The sequence below is a fragment of the Brachypodium distachyon genome, chromosome 4, assembly GCF_000005505.3.
Source record: "Brachypodium distachyon strain Bd21 chromosome 4, Brachypodium_distachyon_v3.0, whole genome shotgun sequence".
NCBI classification, from domain to species: domain Eukaryota; kingdom Viridiplantae; phylum Streptophyta; class Magnoliopsida; order Poales; family Poaceae; genus Brachypodium; species Brachypodium distachyon.
In genome coordinates this window covers 815,667-833,957 of record NC_016134.3, presented here as the reverse complement: position 1 = coordinate 833,957, position 18,291 = coordinate 815,667, and the positions used below count along the sequence as shown (strand labels likewise).

The 18,291-nt window shown below is 41.6% G+C and overlaps 2 protein-coding genes across 3 annotated transcripts; one reads left to right on the top strand and one right to left on the bottom strand.

The window, feature by feature from the left end:
* Nucleotides 1-7,611: 7,611 nt before the first annotated feature.
* Nucleotides 7,612-12,985, top strand: LOC100826382 (protein YABBY 6). 2 transcript variants are annotated; one of them, XM_003577198.3, is made up of 6 exons: nt 7,612-8,090; nt 10,956-11,093; nt 11,754-11,916; nt 12,172-12,220; nt 12,355-12,430; nt 12,596-12,985. In XM_003577198.3, exons 1-6 carry the CDS (start codon nt 8,013-8,015, stop codon nt 12,668-12,670), a joined length of 579 nt encoding a protein of 192 aa, XP_003577246.1. In that variant the 5' UTR covers nt 7,612-8,012; the 3' UTR covers nt 12,671-12,985. The 2 variants fall into 2 exon arrangements, with proteins under 2 accessions (XP_003577246.1, XP_003577247.1); XM_003577199.4 differs by having other exon boundaries at nt 7,775-8,090; nt 11,775-11,916.
* Nucleotides 12,986-17,174: 4,189 nt separating this feature from the next.
* On the bottom strand, nt 17,175-18,170 carry LOC104584349. The gene has a single exon (XM_010238694.3). It carries the CDS (start codon nt 18,064-18,066, stop codon nt 17,416-17,418), a length of 651 nt encoding a protein of 216 aa, XP_010236996.2. The 5' UTR covers nt 18,067-18,170; the 3' UTR covers nt 17,175-17,415.
* Between the last annotated feature and the right edge of the window lie 121 nt (nt 18,171-18,291).

The window sequence follows — 18,291 nt, the reverse complement described above, 5'->3', positions numbered from 1 at the left end:
GCTTGTTGTTGTTGTTAAAACTGGAGTATTTATTATTTGAGTTTTTAATGTTGGCAGTTTTGTGCTACAGTGCGTGCACGTCAAAGCCTCAAGAGCGACGTGACAATGGATCCTCTCGCCTGCTTTCTGAATCCACCATCCGTCCTGTGGATGTCGACAGGCTACAGACTACTTGTATTATATGTGTTCATCGTATGTATGTATGGTCAGTCTGGTCGCCACGTACGACGTTAATAACAAGCAGTATGTGCGTCCCTACTCTAACCAACAAGCTTTACTTGCCGTCGCCAGGGCACGTAAAGGTCAGTGGCCTACCCACCTATATTATGTTACTCCCTGAGAGAAAATCACTCCATTGCCTCTAGAAAACATTACAAGATACTCCAACTCGGTGGCTCATGATGAGTTAGCACAATTAGCTAAGTATAATCCTATCAATTCCTGGTTTAGCTCCCCCTCCTATCATAGTACCTTTCCTTCTAAACGATGTAACTATTATTTCTATGGAATAAAGAGGTATCTTGCTGCTAAAAAAAACATTACAAGATACTCCGTCTCGTAGTAAGTGATTTTCTATTACATGTATAAATGTTTTTTATGCATAAATACATTCGCATTAATTTGAGTCGCTGCACGGAGGGGTACTTCTTACTCACTTAAGACCCATTCATTAAATTAATTAACTTGCTCGATCTCATGGACCATCGATGCATGTGAGTCTTAGAGCTTGATAGTCATGTCGTTGCAGAGAAAGAAACAAAGGAGGGAGGGACCGGAGAAGAAGAAGAAGAAGAAGATGGCCAGAGAAATTAATAACGGAGGGTTCGAAACTGTCCCCTCCATTTGATGCAACATGGCCGGTCTGTAGTTAGCTCGATCTCTCTCCCTTTCTCTTTCTCTTTCTCTTTCTGCTGCTGCTGCTCAGCTGCTCCATGTGCAGCTAGCTTGGTTAGCTCAAAAAGAAAAAAGAAAGAAAAACGTATGGCTCCACCCCGAAAAAATAAAAAAAAATCATCGACCACATCAATGTTCCACTGGAGAAATGCTAGTAGTGTGCATAGTGCAGTGCACTGTTTAATTGGGTGACTTGACGGGAGAAATTAATCAGTTTACCCTTTGTCCTTTCTTTCTTTTCGATGCTTGATACTATTGTTTATGCGTACACGTTGGAAAAGCCATGGATATCCGTTGAAAAACATCATGACAAAGTATCTCTCACGCTAACTATATATAAAAAAATCATCAAGGTAGCATATGCATGGATAACGTGCAGAAAAGATGAGTACAGTATAATTTTTGACAAGATTCTCCCACATGTGCAATTGTACATGCATGCATGGCCTGCCTATATCTCCCATCCATGCATAGGCTTGAGTGTGTCATGCTGACGTGATTAAATTTCTACTCCTCCGATTCTAAATTATTGTCGAAATATTACATGTATCTAAACGTTTTTTAAGAATAGATACATCCATATTTGGGTAAATTTGAATTAAGAATTTAGAACGAGGGAGTGTAGCACGTAGTATAATTGCTGCTTCCATGCTAAAATTTCGAGCATAGACTTGATTTCGTACAAATTAATTAAGTGCAGTCATGAGTCATGACAGATTACTTTCTTTTGTTTTCGCATAGAATTCAAGACAAATACAACACTTGCTGAGACAACACACCATCACCTCACATACGGATCGATGCAAAAGTATCAGCAAATCCCGTTTACATCACATTTAATTTACGTTTCTTTTTGTAGAAATTGACTTAAAAACTGCATCCCGCTCAGATCCCTGCTCTCACCATGCATATCATCCATTATAAAACGATGAGTAAAGAACCACATGCATGCATGCTGCATGCCCTGCATACTTTAATATGTTCACAGATTAACATGATTAATTAAAGACGATTGATGTCGCTGCCGTACATTTACATCTAGCAGCTATGCGTACTGTCCCACTGATTCAATTGTTGTTTAGTTAGCAGTTACACCACTGATGGGACTGACTGATTAGCTAGCTAGCTAGAGGCTACACCCTAGCTAGGCCTAGGCCCGCCTGATGAATCAATGAGAGTTTGGAGTATATATATCGTTGATGATGTAGAAATACACGGCCACTGCAAACTGGAAGTACTAAAACTGGACGGTCAATCTACCCGGCCTGGCTAGCGGTTCATGGATCAAATTAAATCGTCTGAATTAAAACTATACATTTCTTATTAACCACAAATTAATCACGATCGATTATTTCAATTCTCCGTTTCAATCGGCTCACGTCTCGCGGTGGTGAAAGCAAGTACTTTTAATTAACGAGAGCTTTTTTATTAATTATTTTCCCTAGCAGTATTACCTTCGTAGGGTCGCCATCACACTGTTCACATACTCGGGGAAGAACTACCCGCAAAAGAAAAAAGAATTGGGGAAAAACTAATTGCCAGCACGATTGATAAACTTGCATTCACATATGTACATGTCGTCATCATCAATCTGAAACTAACCTCATGATCGATTGTACGGCGAGAGAGAGAGCAACGACACTGGTTTTGATTTGCACGATTTAAATTGAGAGCGACTTAATGGTCATTTGTGAAAGGGAAGCAAAAATTTATTCTCTTCATTAATTAACCGGTTTCGATACTCCTTTCTTAATACATGGTTTATTATGTTTTGTTGAGACTACAAGAATTTGACAAAAGAATACTTTATTAATATATGATTTATATGATACCAAACTACAAGTATATATGAGTAAGTATTTTTAAAAATGAATCTAGTAATAGAGATTTAATGTCATATATAGAACCAATATTTGCAAAGTAATTTTTGGTCAAAGCTTTATTTTAACCAAATATAATACGGCATGTATTATTAAAAAGAGAGAGCAACTCAGTTGAACTAATCCGATCCGCGAGAACAATTATTGGCTAGGATCCCATGCTAGCTAGCTAGTTTGTGGAGACATCGTCTTAGGCTAGTCATAGTGAGAGTAACTTAGATAGTAACATAAGATGACAACTAAGCATTTTGGTGACATGGCATGGTATTAAATGAAGAAAAAAAATGAGGTGGTAACTAGATATGTTACCATAACATCACACAAACCAAGGTAAGATGAGTATACAACCTAATAAATGACACTATGCATGACACCACATATATGTTAGTACCCCCACTATGACCATCCTTACAACGAAACAAATGCGCCAGCTGAACGTTTTCACATGAACTAAATTAACAACCACACATGAAACCCCCCAAATTAAAGAATTACGCAACCACAAGAAATTCACAGAATCGGATCAAGAAAGTGCTGCCTGTTTTGTCAACATTACAAGAAAAAAGGGGATTGGACGGGCGCCGTGGTTGATAGGTCACTGCAGGCTGTGACAAGAGATTGATCGAATCGTCTTGTGATGATCAGTTCACTTCACCTCAAAATTATGACCAGTTCACTTGCCGTTTTGGGGGGGTAGGAGTCTTTGTTGGGTTGTTCCTTCTCCCAGCAACCTTTCCAGTTTCGGACAGAGAGAATATTTGGTTAATTGGCAGTGCTGGGCTGCATCTATGCAAGAAGATCTGATCATCGATCGATCTCTCTCGATCTGAGTGGTCTTGATCATCAAACGTTATCTCCCTATCGTACCTCTGCATCAATCAATCACTTGGTCACAGCCACAGGTTTCTCGACACGACTACATGCCACATATCATATCAGTATCAGCATATACGTGAGAATTAATTCCTCATGTTAATTTGCAACTGTTCGCGCTTACATCACCACCTCCAACTTTTTAAGTGATCTATTACCGAAGAAATGATCCACCTCAACATGATGTCAAACCTGACGTTTGATCTCCGGTTTGCACTTGGCGTCACATAAGTAATATACTCCCTCCGTCTCATATTAAGTGACTCAAATTTACAAAAATATGAATGTTTCTATGTCTAAAAAACGTATAGATACATATAATATTTCGACAGCTACTATAGATCGGAGGTAGGATTAGCATTTCGATCAACTAATAACTCACTGGTACTGATTGAGCTGAACCGAATCCCTGCAGTATTATGCGTGCATCAAATTAAATTGCATCAAAGTTGCAGCTGGTACTATACGTACAGGACGAAGTTATGGCATTGATCTATCGATCGGCCGGCCAAGTGCATGGACCCACATGTAGAAAGGGACTTCAATCTACACCGCATGGGCATCCCGTCGATGGGATCATCTGGATGGATATCTATCCATCAATCTATCTATTCTTCTTTCTAGCAAACCATGCTGCCATGCATGAGTTTGGGACACACATGGTAGCTAGCTACACAAAAGTTAACTGATCAGGAAGAACCCCCAATTTTTTTTGTTGCCAGTGTACAAACATGTGTAGTGGTGGGAAAATGTGAACACACATGAGTTTCATTTGTCCAGCGAGTACTCTTATTCCATTATGGAATATATTTTTACAATGTATTTATTTGGTATAATAGATGTTTATATTGTTATCAATAAATATGGTCAAACTTAAACTTAGGACAAAGATCATATGCATGTCTTATCTTTACACTTATAAAGATTCGATTGAGTTTGTGGTCGTCCGTTCAGCTTGCCAAGACTACTCCTTTGGTTTGTTAGATTATTGCCACTCATTCAGTGTGGTACATGTACACACTACTACAGAAAGGATTATCAGTAACGGTCGGGGCCGCCGTTACTAACTTCGTGTTACTAATGATACCCATCATCAGTAACGGTCGCAGCGACCGTTTCTGATGTATATATCATCAGTAACGGTCGCGTTTCCACATCAATGTCGGTCGAGCGACCGACACTGATACATTTTCGGTATTTTAAAAAAAAAATTAAAACCACAGAAAATACACAGAATAATATATACAGCACAGAAAAATGTATCTCATCACAGAAAAATACATATAAAGCCGCATCACATCACAGCACATCATTTAAAGCATACAAATGTATATAAGCCGCATCATTTAAAGCATATAAAGAATACAAATATATCTCACTTCACGACATTGATTACAAAGTGTCGAAATTTCATAGAAGCATAATTACAAAGTGTCAAAATTTCATAGAAGCATATAAAGAATACAAATGTATCTTATTTCAAGTTTGAATATATTGTCGTGGGTGAACCCTATACACGACTTGTTCCACGCGTTCGAAGAAGTCCCCACTAGGCTTGATGACCTCATTGTTTATGAGATGGACGAACTCTCTTTGAATGTTGTAGACGACCCATTTAGGTCGGTGTCCCATTGTCATTCGGGGCCGCCAGTACTCTTCCATCGCGACCCCTTCCACTCAGGCTTGAACATGCTGGCATTCTCCATAAGGATGTGACACCAGTAGTAGCCACAGAACACACTGTCGGGTGGCTGTTGCTGGCAAGGGAACCTGTGGTTGTGGTGAGGCTCGTCTTTATAGCCTTTACCAGCTAGTTTTCCCTTGGTCGCCACTTTCCAGGCAGTGTTAATGAGTGATTTGATGTGTTTCCAGAACCGACCTCGAACACCCTTCTTCGGAAGTAGTGAATCGAAGTAGTACACCGCGGACCAAGGCAAACAAATGAGTAGTGTGACCCAATAGTCACTGTTTTCAAAAGAAACAAACTTTAGTATCTAAGGGTGTATAAGAAAGATTGAATTAGAAAAAACAAACGGTTCCATATATAAAATTGAACTTACTCCAAATTAAGGAAGAAGAGGATGGAGTCGTCGTCCGCGTATTTCTTGAGACATGCCACCAAGTATTTAGATGCCATGGTTCTTGAGGCATCCTTTTCTGGCTCAAGACTGATGTCACCGTAGTTGAACATCACGGGGTCTAGAATGGCTACTTTTTTGACCTCCATTCGCCGCAGTTCTCTTATTTGGTAGGCAGACCACAACCTTAAGAGGTTGATATCAAGCTTTTGGCGGTTGAAGAGGTGGAACAGTTTGTTAAACTCCACACCAAAGGTGATAGGACGTTCCTGAATCTTTCCGGTTTCTTGGTCAAAGAAGCCATAGTCTTTTGGGATTCTAACATTGATCTGTTGGGCATGCTGTTGAGAACCAGCTGATGCTTGCATGTAGAACTAATGAAGCTCTTGCATCTCTCTGGACACGGCACGCAGGGAATCTTCGGTGAGGTCTTCTAGGATAGTAAATAAGCACTCGGTCGAACTCCCTAGCCACGAAATAGGATCCGTCTTGGAATCTCTGGCCTTGATATGGGTTCTTGATGAGAATGTCAGGCATATTGTCCTCCCAGACTCCAGTTATGTCAGTCACATAGTGCATCTCATCTTGAGTGACATTGGAGGACTCCTTGGTAGTGCCGAGCTAAATAGTTAGCCTAATCATTGAGAAAGGGATTAAGGTGTTAATTAATCGGAGCTAACTAAAAATTTGAAATCAGAGACATTCGGAGAGAAATTGGAAGCCGGCGAGAAAGATTGGGAGGGAGAGAGAGCTCGCAAGCGAGAGGGAAGCTCCGAGCGACGAGGAGGAGGCGGCATTTTGGCCGGCGGCCGCGGAGCTCAAAAATTTGAAATTGGGGAACTTCGGAGAGAAATTGGAGGCCGGCGAGAGAGATTGGGAGGGAGAGGGAAGCTTCGGGGTCGAGAATCGGAGCTCGCCGGCCGTCGGAGCTCCAAAAATGGAGCTCGGCGGCCATGGAGACGGCGGCCGCCGGCACGGGGGGGGGGGGGGGGGGAGAGGAGGAAGGGGGAGGGAGGAGGGGCTACCTAGGGGGCTCGCCGGCGGCCATGGCGCCGTCGGGCAGCGCTTCGCCGTCGCCGGAGAAGAAGGGGCCGCGGCTGGTCCGATACAACGCGCAGCGCGACCAGCTGCGACTCTGCCCAGCGTATTTAAACCGCGACGATCATCAGTGGCAGTCGGGAATTGGGCGACCGTTATTGATAATCGTGGGTACATCAGTAACGATCGCGTTGGGGCGACCGTTACTGATGTGTGGTTCATCAGTGGCGGGGCGACCGCCACTGATGTAACTCGCGAGCTATGATGGTTCATCAGTGGCGGGCCTTGCGCGACCGCCACTGATGTATGGCTGGGCGGAGAAGGGCAGAGCCCGCTGGGTTCATCAGTAACGGTCGCACCGGACCCGATACTGATGTGCCGTTGCATATAGACCGTTTTGTAGTAGTGGTATATTGCAATATTGCGATATAGCTGGTCGATTTGATGTATATTTTTGATTTAATTATTTTCAAAGAAATTTTTATTTAGCATAGAATTGGAAAAATATGAGCACACGAAAATTTAAAACAACTCATGCGTAATATATATTTCTAATTCATCCGTAGCAGCACACATGCACTTGGCTACTTAAATTAGTATGGAAAGGAGTACTTACATTATCCTTTACCTCCTTGATCTAACTGAGCTTGATTTCGGAGCAATATTGTTCTTCTTTTTATTAATGAAACATGTAGTTCCTCCAACATGTCTCTTGGGTCAAAAACATTGAGATGAACAAGAAATTAAAACCAATAATAATGTGCTTGCGCGCTGGTGACTGAGCAATTTGGTAAGCGCACACTGCCGATCAATCGATCCCATATGTTGGTAGATAGGCATGATGGAGGGAGGGAAGGGTATCTGCCACCCACTCATTGTTGCAATCATACCACACACTACACCCATTTCTCATATATCCTCCTACTACTCCTCTCTCTCTCCCCTCATCTTCTCTCTCTAGAGCGCTTGCTAGCTAGCATCAATAAAACCACAGGAAGAGCTGGAAAAGCTGGGATAGCTCAATTCCTCCTTCCTCCTCCGATACATCTCTCTCCCCCTCTTCAATTAATCTCTACACTCCACACAGAGACTGCAGAGAGAGATCGAGAGATATATAAGTAGTTGGGACTATATGTAAACCTAGCCAGCTCGCCTGATCTCCACACACTTCACATCTCTTCTTCTTCTTGGTAGCTAGGCCGTTGTTAATTTGAAGGGTGATCGAGGGGGCAGTGATCGATTGGAAGGAATGTCGTCGGCAGCCCAGATCGCGCCGGCAGAACAAGTGTGCTACGTGCACTGCAATTTCTGCAACACAGTTCTCGCGGTAAGCTATATGTTTGTGTGTGTGTTAATTTGCCTGCATATTTGCATGAATACATGATCTATAATTCTATCTCTGGCCTGCATATGAATTAATATGATATATAACGACAACCCCCCCCCCCTCTCTCTCTCTCTCTCTCTTTCTCTCTCTCTCTCGTTCTCTCTCCGCTGTAGATCTGCATCCAAGAGAGAAATTCATCTGGTGATCAATCGATTGGCAAAAATTTTTGGAGCTAATTCTGCATAGTCGATTTCTTCGTTTTGTTGTTAATTATCAGTTGGTTGGAGAATCAATTTTCCCCTTGGTTAATAACATATATGACCTCTAATGTTTATATGAAATTTCAGTTGAATTTTAAAAGCAAGTCCCGTTTTCCAGTGCGGCACGCCGGTGCGACTTTGCAAAATTCATATGTTTTATTTCTTCAGTTTTTTTGCTCTTAATTATTAAATTATTTCTTCTGCGTATATAAAATATTAGTGAGAAGCAAAAAGAATCTTGGAATTCTCCTTGTGTTGTGAATCACTGAGTTTTAATAAACTTAACTAATAGAGATTTTGTGTTTCACAACATACAAAAATCAAATCAAATACAGCCATATATAGTACTGTTCATAAATGCATGTGCCAAAACAATATACTTGATTAACATATGCTCTTTCCGCCAAATATTATTAATTATACACAAATACGTCCTGTAAGTTTTACAGTATCTAAGTTTCTTGACTGGTTCTTTTCTTCTTCCACAACTTTTTCTGAAAGGACTTCCTAACTAAATTTTGTCTGGCTTCTCTTTGGAACTTACAACCATTTATGATTTGCTCACATGATCCAAGGCTAGATCTCGAGCAGGAATATGCAATTAAGTGATGTTTCTATACTCCATTTTTTCTGAAGGTTTTACACATAAATCACTAATTTGAGTTGATAACTTGATATTTACAACATAGAATAATAGCTATCCTGGTGTTTTGAATCCTCTCATGATCGAAGTTAATTATAACTCATCTTCCTAGTACATTCTCCCTTGTGCTTTTTTGCTTTCTTATTAATTCCTGTGCACGCAAAAGAGATCTTAGAAATTTAGGTGACTTCCAGAAACATACACTAGATGGATATTCATTAGTTAAAAACAAGGGTCTGATATCGATCATCGTCAGGAAGAAATTGACATTAATTTAATTTAATTAATTTGAGTGCATGTTAACTGATATTAATTTAGAGACAACATCTCTCTGAATGCGAACAGTCCAAATTGGCTCCTAGCTAGAATCTAAACCATGCCAGCTTAATATATTCATCCACATTTCTGTCTTTTGTTGCAAAGTACAGAAGTTTGGTGGACTTTTTCCTGACAATATATATCTAACCATCAATGTTTAGCTTTTAGCAAAATGATTAACACACGTACGTACTTGTATGTTTTGCTTTTACCTTGATCATGTATCAAAGCACACCTAGATATTTAGTCGATGTCAAGCTTGTCGTGCACCTGTTTTTGGGTTGTTGAATTAATTCATTCACTTCAGCTTGCACATGAACAAATTAGATGGCTAGACACGTCAATGGTACTCTTAATCATTTCATGAACGATCGTGCACTAATTAATAGATAAAGTAGCAAGTACATATATAATAAAGCCAAGTATCGTACGTAGCAAAATAATCATGATGCTAATTCGTACGTCAAGCAACACAAGCCAAGGTTCAGAAACAAATAAGGATTTCTTTGCACAGACCATTAGCATATGGAAACCAACATAGATCACTGCTTGAGCTTGAATTTAAAACTTGACCCCTTATAGTCAGCAAGATAAGTTTAATTAAGCAAAGGGTGAACTCAACAAGCAGTCACTTATAAGTTATAAGTATTATTTACAGTTATTTAAGCTTATGAGTTACTCACATGTCGTGATAAATTTGCAAGGTGGCTAGGTAAGTGTATCAGAAGAAACTAAAATCCAAGTAATTCCCAGTAATTAATCAAGCTTACTCACTGAACTTAATCCATGTTAATTAAACTACATGTAATAAAGATAAATCCAAGGTCAAGCTGTGCAGCTAGCCCTACCACTGTAGCTTATCTGTGAGAGCCTGCAGAGTATATGTGCTGGATCTTGTGCATGTGAGTGTGTGTGAAGTGGGCTCTGCATGAAGTGTCACCATCTGCTGCATCTTTTCCTTAGTGTAGGGGGACACACACATCTCTACTGCCTTTTGTACTAGTCTACCCCGTAAAAAATGGCTGGGAAAAGGCTGAGAGAAGGCAGAGGCAGACATAGCTGGGAATGCACTGCTTGCCATATCGTTTCACAAGCATACAAACACATGAATGAGACAATTAATCTGGCACATGACAATTAATCTCTTGGGCGACATCTTTGTGTTTGTGTGGGTGCATGGGCTAAAAATACCTAGCTACATGTACACAATAATTGCCTGGGTTCATGCAAGCACCTGGCTTGTTTTTATATTATTTTTCTTATGGGAATGTGTGCCCAAGAAAGAAATGAAAAAGAATCATCCACATGCTTCTCACCTCAGATACTCCATTGATGTGCTCCCAAAAGTGATGAGATAAACCAGGATGTATGTATGCAGTTGAAAGAAAAAGGGGATAAAGATATGCTTAAGGCCAGCAGCTCCTGATAAAAGTCATAAATTGGAGCATGCATGCAGCTGGTTAAAGTAGAAACATGCAAATAAAGTGAGAGGCATGCAGCTAGCTCATGCACTGAATCCTCATACCTTTCCAATATCTATGCCTTGATCTTTGATTTCCTCCGCGCAGTGAAGGTTCATTAATTAATTGCTTGGAATGAATGAGATTTTACCATTAATTGGCTAATTGTTGGGTATATGTGCAGGTGAGTGTCCCTGGGAACAGCATGCTCAGCATTGTCACAGTTCGGTGTGGGCACTGCACAAATCTACTGTCAGTGAACCTCAGAGGGCTCATGCACTCATCAGCCGTCGTCCCTGCAGCACAAGATCACCATCTCCAGGTTCATTATTCACAATAACTGGCTGCTCATGCATAAATTTATGTATAGATATACATAGGTTTAATACCGTACATAAAATTATGTAGATAATTAACCATGCAGATAAATATATCATGCATGCATGAATAGAGAAAATGCTGCAATAGGAAATGGAGATAATTATCCATCCTGGTACATCATCAACCGTGTAATTAATCAACACACAGGAAAAATATATATTGCGACATATCAATACGGCATCCCATTAACTTTTAGAAGGACAGACATATAAATATATTTATTGCGACATGTCAATATATGCACGCCAAGCTCCTAGCTGGATTGGTGTACCATGCATGTAGCACACTAAAAGGCTACACAGCAGCACAGTGTGCATATGCACAAGTCACATCCAAACATTCTTGAAATGGTCCAGCACACCTACAAATCTAGCATGCACTCCATGCCTAATTGTTTCCATACATTTCAATCAAAAACTGATGCAACATGTACGTTTGGGCTGTGAATTACTCTGGTGCAAATCTAAAAAATAAATCAGATTTGATTGATCAACTTTGGAGTAGAGTATGTACATATATGCATGGATTAAGTACTGTGATACATATGTTACCAATTAGCACCAGTTTGTTAGTTGATTAATATAGATTCATGCCATGCCAGGCTAATGTGAGCAAGCAGCAGGTTCATGGTGTCGACGGATTTCGTGACCATCCGGAGTTTGGTTCTTCTTCTTCGTCATCATCGTCGTCAAAGTTCCGGCTGCCTATGGTGATGTTCTCGCCGCAAAATGACTTGCTACAAGAACACACGCTACACTCACGCCGTAAGTTTTGATTAGCATCAATTAATTAGTTAATCAATTTTCATTAATTTCTCTATGTTAAAACGAGCAGATCATATATCGTAGAACATGCATACGGATGCAGCTGCTACTGATTAAATAATTAATCAAAATGTAATGAGCTAGTACATAGGAAATAAATGTGATGGGCAATTAAAATTAATCAGTTAACCGAATGGGTTATGACATGGCAATTTTTCTCCATTAATCCTTGTTTTACTCTGGAACTTACAACAGCTCCGGAGAAGAGGCAGCGTGTCCCATCAGCATATAACAGATTTATCAAGTGAGTTCTGCTAGCTAGCTGCTAGTTTTTTTAAAGTTTATTTCGCCTCTTTTGGCCAGATTAAAAATTAAATTATTAGTACAATTTTGTTTATAACAATTCGATAGAAATTTTGAAATTAATTACTGATGCAGGGAAGAGATCAGAAGGATAAAAGCAAACAACCCCGACATTAGCCACAGGGAAGCCTTCAGCACAGCGGCAAAGAACGTAAGCATATCCATGCAAGCTAGCTCTTCTGCTCTGACATAGTATATATATATATGCATATACATATTTTTTTTCCATTTTTCCTGTGCGAGAAGTTAAATAATTTTACCGACAAAAACAACATAATTAGTGCAAATCACATATTTAATTATTTTTTTCTGGCAGTGGGCACATTACCCAAACATCCATTGTGGGCTGAGCTCCGGCCGCGATGGTGGGAAGAAGCTCGCCGTCGAATAGGCCACCGCACCGGCTCCCAAGAAGATCCAAGGTTTCTGCTCATAGATACGACAGACATATCAATGGATGAAGCAAGAATGATTAACTATATCTTTATGCATTGCCATAAAAAATAAATTATATCTTTAGTTATATGCATCGTATATATGTATACTGCATTGTGAGTAATTAAGGAAAAGCAAAGCGAACAATTAAGACGAGAAATTGCATGCTATGTACCTTAACCGTACGTACATAGTAGCAATCGAGTGAGTCGTCATGGAAGGAAACATGTATTACAATTAAACGTGTGAATAAATTGTGAATTTGACCATATCTGTTGTGCATGATCGATCCATGCACTCCTTCATGTGTTTGGAAGGTTAGCTAATTAATTACAGCGGCCGGGTTCCAGTTATCGAAATAACAGAGAAGAGTCTGTCAGATCGAGATATAGATTTGCAAACTAATACTCCCTCCGTCCTGAATTAACTGACGTGGATTTGTATATAATATATTCTATTAGCATTACTGTCAGTCATCACTTGATCTATGGATGTTATGCATCATGCGAGCATATATGCATATATAGTTCAGAGATGGAATTTATGATCTTCATGTTCCAAAACGAAATGCCCTGACGTTCAAAAAAAGAAGAAGCTGTGGCGCCATGCTCATGCATGCAACGGCAAAGTCAACAGAGCTCTAGATGATACAGTAAACTAAGATCAAATTCAGTAATTCACCGTAGAGTAGAGGAGTTCATCACTTGGAGAAAATTAAGCACTATACTTAACTTGATGGCTGAATCATGTTAATAACAAACAGAAAGAAGATGCGCCCTTTAATTAAATTAACAAACAAAAGAACGAATGAATGAGTGGATTAGCAAGTGGATGGGTTACCTGCAGTGAATCTTATCTGTCAGTAGAAGTCTGGAGCAGTTTCTGCCGTTGGTCGAAATAATTGGCATGGCCATGGTCAAGGTCAGGTTCTGTATCTTCCAGTCTCCAGTCCAGGACTAAGGCACATGGCATTAAGCCTGCATGCAGCGGGGTGTCCCCAACCTAGAGAAATTAACTGAAAGAGGTCCCGGTGAGATAGATCGAGCGGAATCTTCTTCTCCGGTTCCGGGATGATCATCGATCGACACCACCCACCACCGTGCCTGCTCTGCAGCAGCAGCAAGCGAATTGATTAGAAATCAGTTTTGCCTATATATATGCATGCACTGCTCACTTAATTTATCGCCATAATACAGGAATACTGCATGCATGGTATCTATTCATCATGAACTGATGATCGACTGCCGCATGTGTACGTGTGCACGCGTGCATCGGTCCATCTTCATTCAAATTAAGGGCATGTGCAAGGAGCAGGAGATTGAATGATAATCAGAATCTGTATGCATTCATACATGGTTCAACACAGGGAAGGCCTGCCTGTATGTGCTGCGGTGCAGAGATGTACTCCCTCCGTCCCAAATTAAGCGACTCAAATTTGTCCAAATATGGATGTATCTATGCATAAAAAGCGTTTAGATACATGTAATAGAAAGTCACTTAATATGGGACAGAGGGAGTATAATAGAGAGCAAGCATGCATATGCATGATCGACCCTTAGACCTGAGTGCGTAGATGCCGATGCATTTTTAAAGATCTATACATATTTAGTAGATGCTGCATGATCCAATATTCGAACCAGTAGGACAGGCATATGGATTCTTGAAGAAAATTTCGTAAGATTTCTCCTTACTTTGCTGTTCCAGAACTTCTCTAGCACTCGTACCCTGCTATATGTATGCTCCAGGATCATCCATCTAGGTTTAGCATTTGTTTGGAGAAAAGCAACCTGCATTGGCACGTTGCGATCATCCCCAGTTTCAGATAATCCTGCAAAATCGACCGGAGTGAATAGGCCGAGCCAACTAATTAAACAGAGAACTTACATCAACCAAGACAACAGCAGAAGTGTATAGATCGAGTTGCAGAGGATGAAATAGAAACTGACACCACACATAGTATGACTTTACCTTGCTGTGTAGTTATTTCAGAAGCTTCAGGCTACTCATCAACTCGAGCGGCAGATTTTGTCAGATGTAGCAGCAGCAGCCTAATGATCTTTGCTTCAGTTATAATAGGGCAGAATCTAGTACAGCATAATATTTTACTCACTGTACATCAGTGCTTCAGTTATAATAGAGCAGTAAAAACAAAAAGATGGAGCCTCAGTTTAAGAGCAGTAAACCATTCACCTCTGAATCACAGGTGCCAACATCAACATTGCTACATTGTCAGTCTGTTACTCATTTCATCAGGCAAGATGGAGCCTCTGATTTGTTCAAAAAACAAAAAGATGGAGCCTCTGCATCCAGTTTTATGCCTCCACTGTATCATGCATCATCTTCTGATGTGTACCCAACTTCTTGAACAAAAAGATGTACCCATCATGCATCATTAAGCTGATACCAAATTCTGAATGCTGTTTTCTCGAAGAAAAATCTGAATAATACCCAAATTGCATACAGGGGGACCAACCTCGGTTAGTTAATTGCCTTGTGAAACTCCTGGAGCTTCAGTAATTCTGCATAGGTCCATAGCAGTATGCACGCTGCTCGTATAGACTTGTTAGCCTATTGTCTCTATCCTTAGCAAAACAATCAGGATTTTTAGTGCGTGTATAGATTCTGCACTCAGACCAACACATGCTCTGAAACTCAATCACAGATGAAACAAATTGAGATGTCAGATATGGTAGATGGTACCACGCTATGGCAATAACCAGTATATATAATGTATTTTGCAGCTTAAGAGTTCATCTCAATTAAGTATCTGTAAAAGGAATATCGAAAAATCTAGTCGAAGGATATAACGGGTATATCAGCTGTTGAAAGTTCAAACAAGTATACCAACCAACAGAGCTTTGGCAAAACAATAATGAACAGGCCCCAAGCAATTTCCACAAGCATGGAGTGGAGGCTAACTATAAGTTACTGACAGCTAGAAATAGTACCAAGAGATAACTGAAGATGGGTACATACAAGGAAATAGTTCCAAGAGATGAACCTTTTTTTCCAACAGATTGACGGTGCTATTACCGCAGTGCCATTTCTTTCCAATCCAAGTAACTGCAAATTAACAAATAAAACTACTGCAGCAGACAAATGGAGTAGAATACATACTTACTGAATCAATTGATCTTAGGAATTCAGACGAAAACAAAAAAAGGAAGAGGATGATCCGATTGCTGCTTCTTTACACCATGCCGGGGTATGATTGTTTAGAATTATTAAGAGGACTTGACTCATCAGATCAGAAATTTACTTCACTTCATATTGCAGACCTGTTTATGAGGTGAACTGTCTCCACAATGGAACGAATTGTTTGGTTCAATTGACAATGATTTAGCTTGATTGTCAACCGTCATGGTCAAATTAGTGGTAGATTCAAAATCCATCTGCAAACTGAACAGATGATATTGATCGATAGCCCATATTTTCAGAAATGAGTATTCCCCCACCATACTTAATGCCAACAGTCCCTCTAGCAAAAATTTCCATAGGCCTGATAATGTGGCTATACCATCAGAGGCGAAAGCATGCCGTACAAAGCTAATTATTACTAATTACCACGTTGTGGATGCTTTGTTGTCAACCTTTCTTAATAATATATAAAAGCCAATGAAGCGTCTTTAGAAAAAAGATAATGTGGTTACATTCTCTAAAAAATTGCATATATTGTACTAGATACCCTAAGCACACCAATTATTGAATCAAGAGCCATGCATGAAAGAATTTCAAGCAAATAAGGAAGGAACAGATGCCGCGCTATATTTGTTCCGATCAATCAGGGATCATGAAAAACATTACCAGTAAGTGCTTAATTAAGCATTCTGGTCACTGATAAGTAAGAAGATCACAGGTCGTATGCAGCAAAGAAAGCCATCAATTCGTATTGCAAATTAATCCAGATAAGCATAATTTTTCCGATTCATAATTTGTCATAATCTTTGATCTTTGGTTTGCAGTACTTTACTAAAATCTCTAGCTACACATGAATTATGAATATGCAGACTGAACAGATGATGTATAGGCCAGAATTTCAGCAATTAATGTTATGCAAGTAAAATGGAATGCGTAAGTCCGAATTCGATAGAAATCCCAATAGTCATTAACAACGATCACATATAGCACAACATAATTAGAATGCTAGAGTATTGCAGTAGATAGACTCCGCCATCCAAACAGCTAGCTCCAGGGGCGATTCAGCATTATAACATTGATGCATGCACATAAATGAATATGATCGATACTACTCCACACATTGCAAAAAATCAAGGTACTTATATAGCAACTCCCATTGATTAAAAGCATCAGAAGAACATAAGTTTTCCTTCATTCTGTTTACCTGCTTGTTTGGTTTTATTTATTTATTCATTATTCCTCTCAATTGTATCCTGCTTGTTTTTATCATGTTTAAATATATCTACAGATTAAAACCAAACAGGAATCATGAATGGATGAAGTGAAGAAACGAACGCAAATTTGGCAATGAGACTGCAGAGACACCGTGTAATGTGAATTTGCCTATGCGCAGCTTCTTTTTATTTCCTCCCAAATAACAAAATTTCGGGGAAAACGAGAAACACGAGAGTTAACAAAGGGGTTAATGTTTCTGTTTGCCCCAAAGAAGGAAGGAGGAAAAGGCAAAGAAACCGAGAGATCGATCGACGACGACGAGAGGCGGCCGGAGCCGGAGACGACGGGTCACCACGTTTCCTCCGGGCTCCTCCAGAAGCCGTTGCCGCAGAAACGGGCCCACACCTCCTCCTCCGCCTCGGCGAGCTCCTCAGCCGCCGCCGCCACCGCCGCGGGCTTGAGGAGCGACCAGCACGGCCACGCCTCGTCGTCGTTGGCGGCCTCCAGCGCCGAGTTCTTCGCCAGGGCCACGGACGTGGGCGAGGCGTCCCCGGCGGAGGCTGGGGCGGAGGCGATGGCGAGGTCGTCCTCCGTCTCCTTCCGCCTGGCGGCGCGGCGGCGCTTGCTGATGCTGCGCTGGCAGAGCGCGGCGGGGGCGCGGACGGCGGCGAGGACGACGAGCTCGACGACGGCGAGCGGGAGGCAGCAGGAGACGGCGGCGCACCCCGCCGCCGTCCCGCCCGCCACCTCCCCGCACCCCGGCGCCCGCCCCCTCCGCCGCAGCCGCTGCTCCACGGGCAGCGGCGACCGCCTCAGCCGCCTGTCCTCCGTCCTCGAAACAACGGCCGCCGGCGCCGACGCCGCGCGGTGGTGGTGGCTGTGCGCCCTGACCGCCCCCGCCGCCATGGTGGCCGTGTCCGACGAATGCCGCCCCTCGCCCCTCGCGGACACGCGGTGGTGGACCTGGGGGTGGTGCACCCTGGCCACCGCCGCCGCCATGGATGGGATGAGAGAGCTAGGTCGTCCCGACTGCGGCGAGACAGACCGCCCTCGCTCGGCTCAACAACTCAACACGGAGAAGCGCGCCGGCCGGAGGCTGATCCGTCGTCGTCAGAGCCGCCTCCACGAACGCCACCTCGTCCCGCCGGTAGAGGAATCGATTCTCGGCCGTGGCGGCGTCGGGAACCTTCCTTCCTCTTCCCGGGCGGGGAGATGGAGAATCGA

What these genes read in the sequence shown, in the direction of transcription:
- LOC104584349 (XM_010238694.3), bottom strand. Translation starts at nt 18,066, where the DNA reads ATGGCGGCGGCGGTGGCCAGGGTGCACCACCCCCAGGTCCACCACCGC.
- LOC100826382 (XM_003577198.3), top strand. Translation starts at nt 8,013, where the DNA reads ATGTCGTCGGCAGCCCAGATCGCGCCGGCAGAACAAGTGTGCTACGTG. An exon ending in TCTGCAACACAGTTCTCGCG is followed by an intron (nt 8,091 to 10,955) that starts GTAAGCTATATG and finishes GTATATGTGCAG; the next exon opens with GTGAGTGTCCCTGGGAACAG. An exon ending in CACAAGATCACCATCTCCAG is followed by an intron (nt 11,094 to 11,753) that starts GTTCATTATTCA and finishes ATGCCATGCCAG; the next exon opens with GCTAATGTGAGCAAGCAGCA.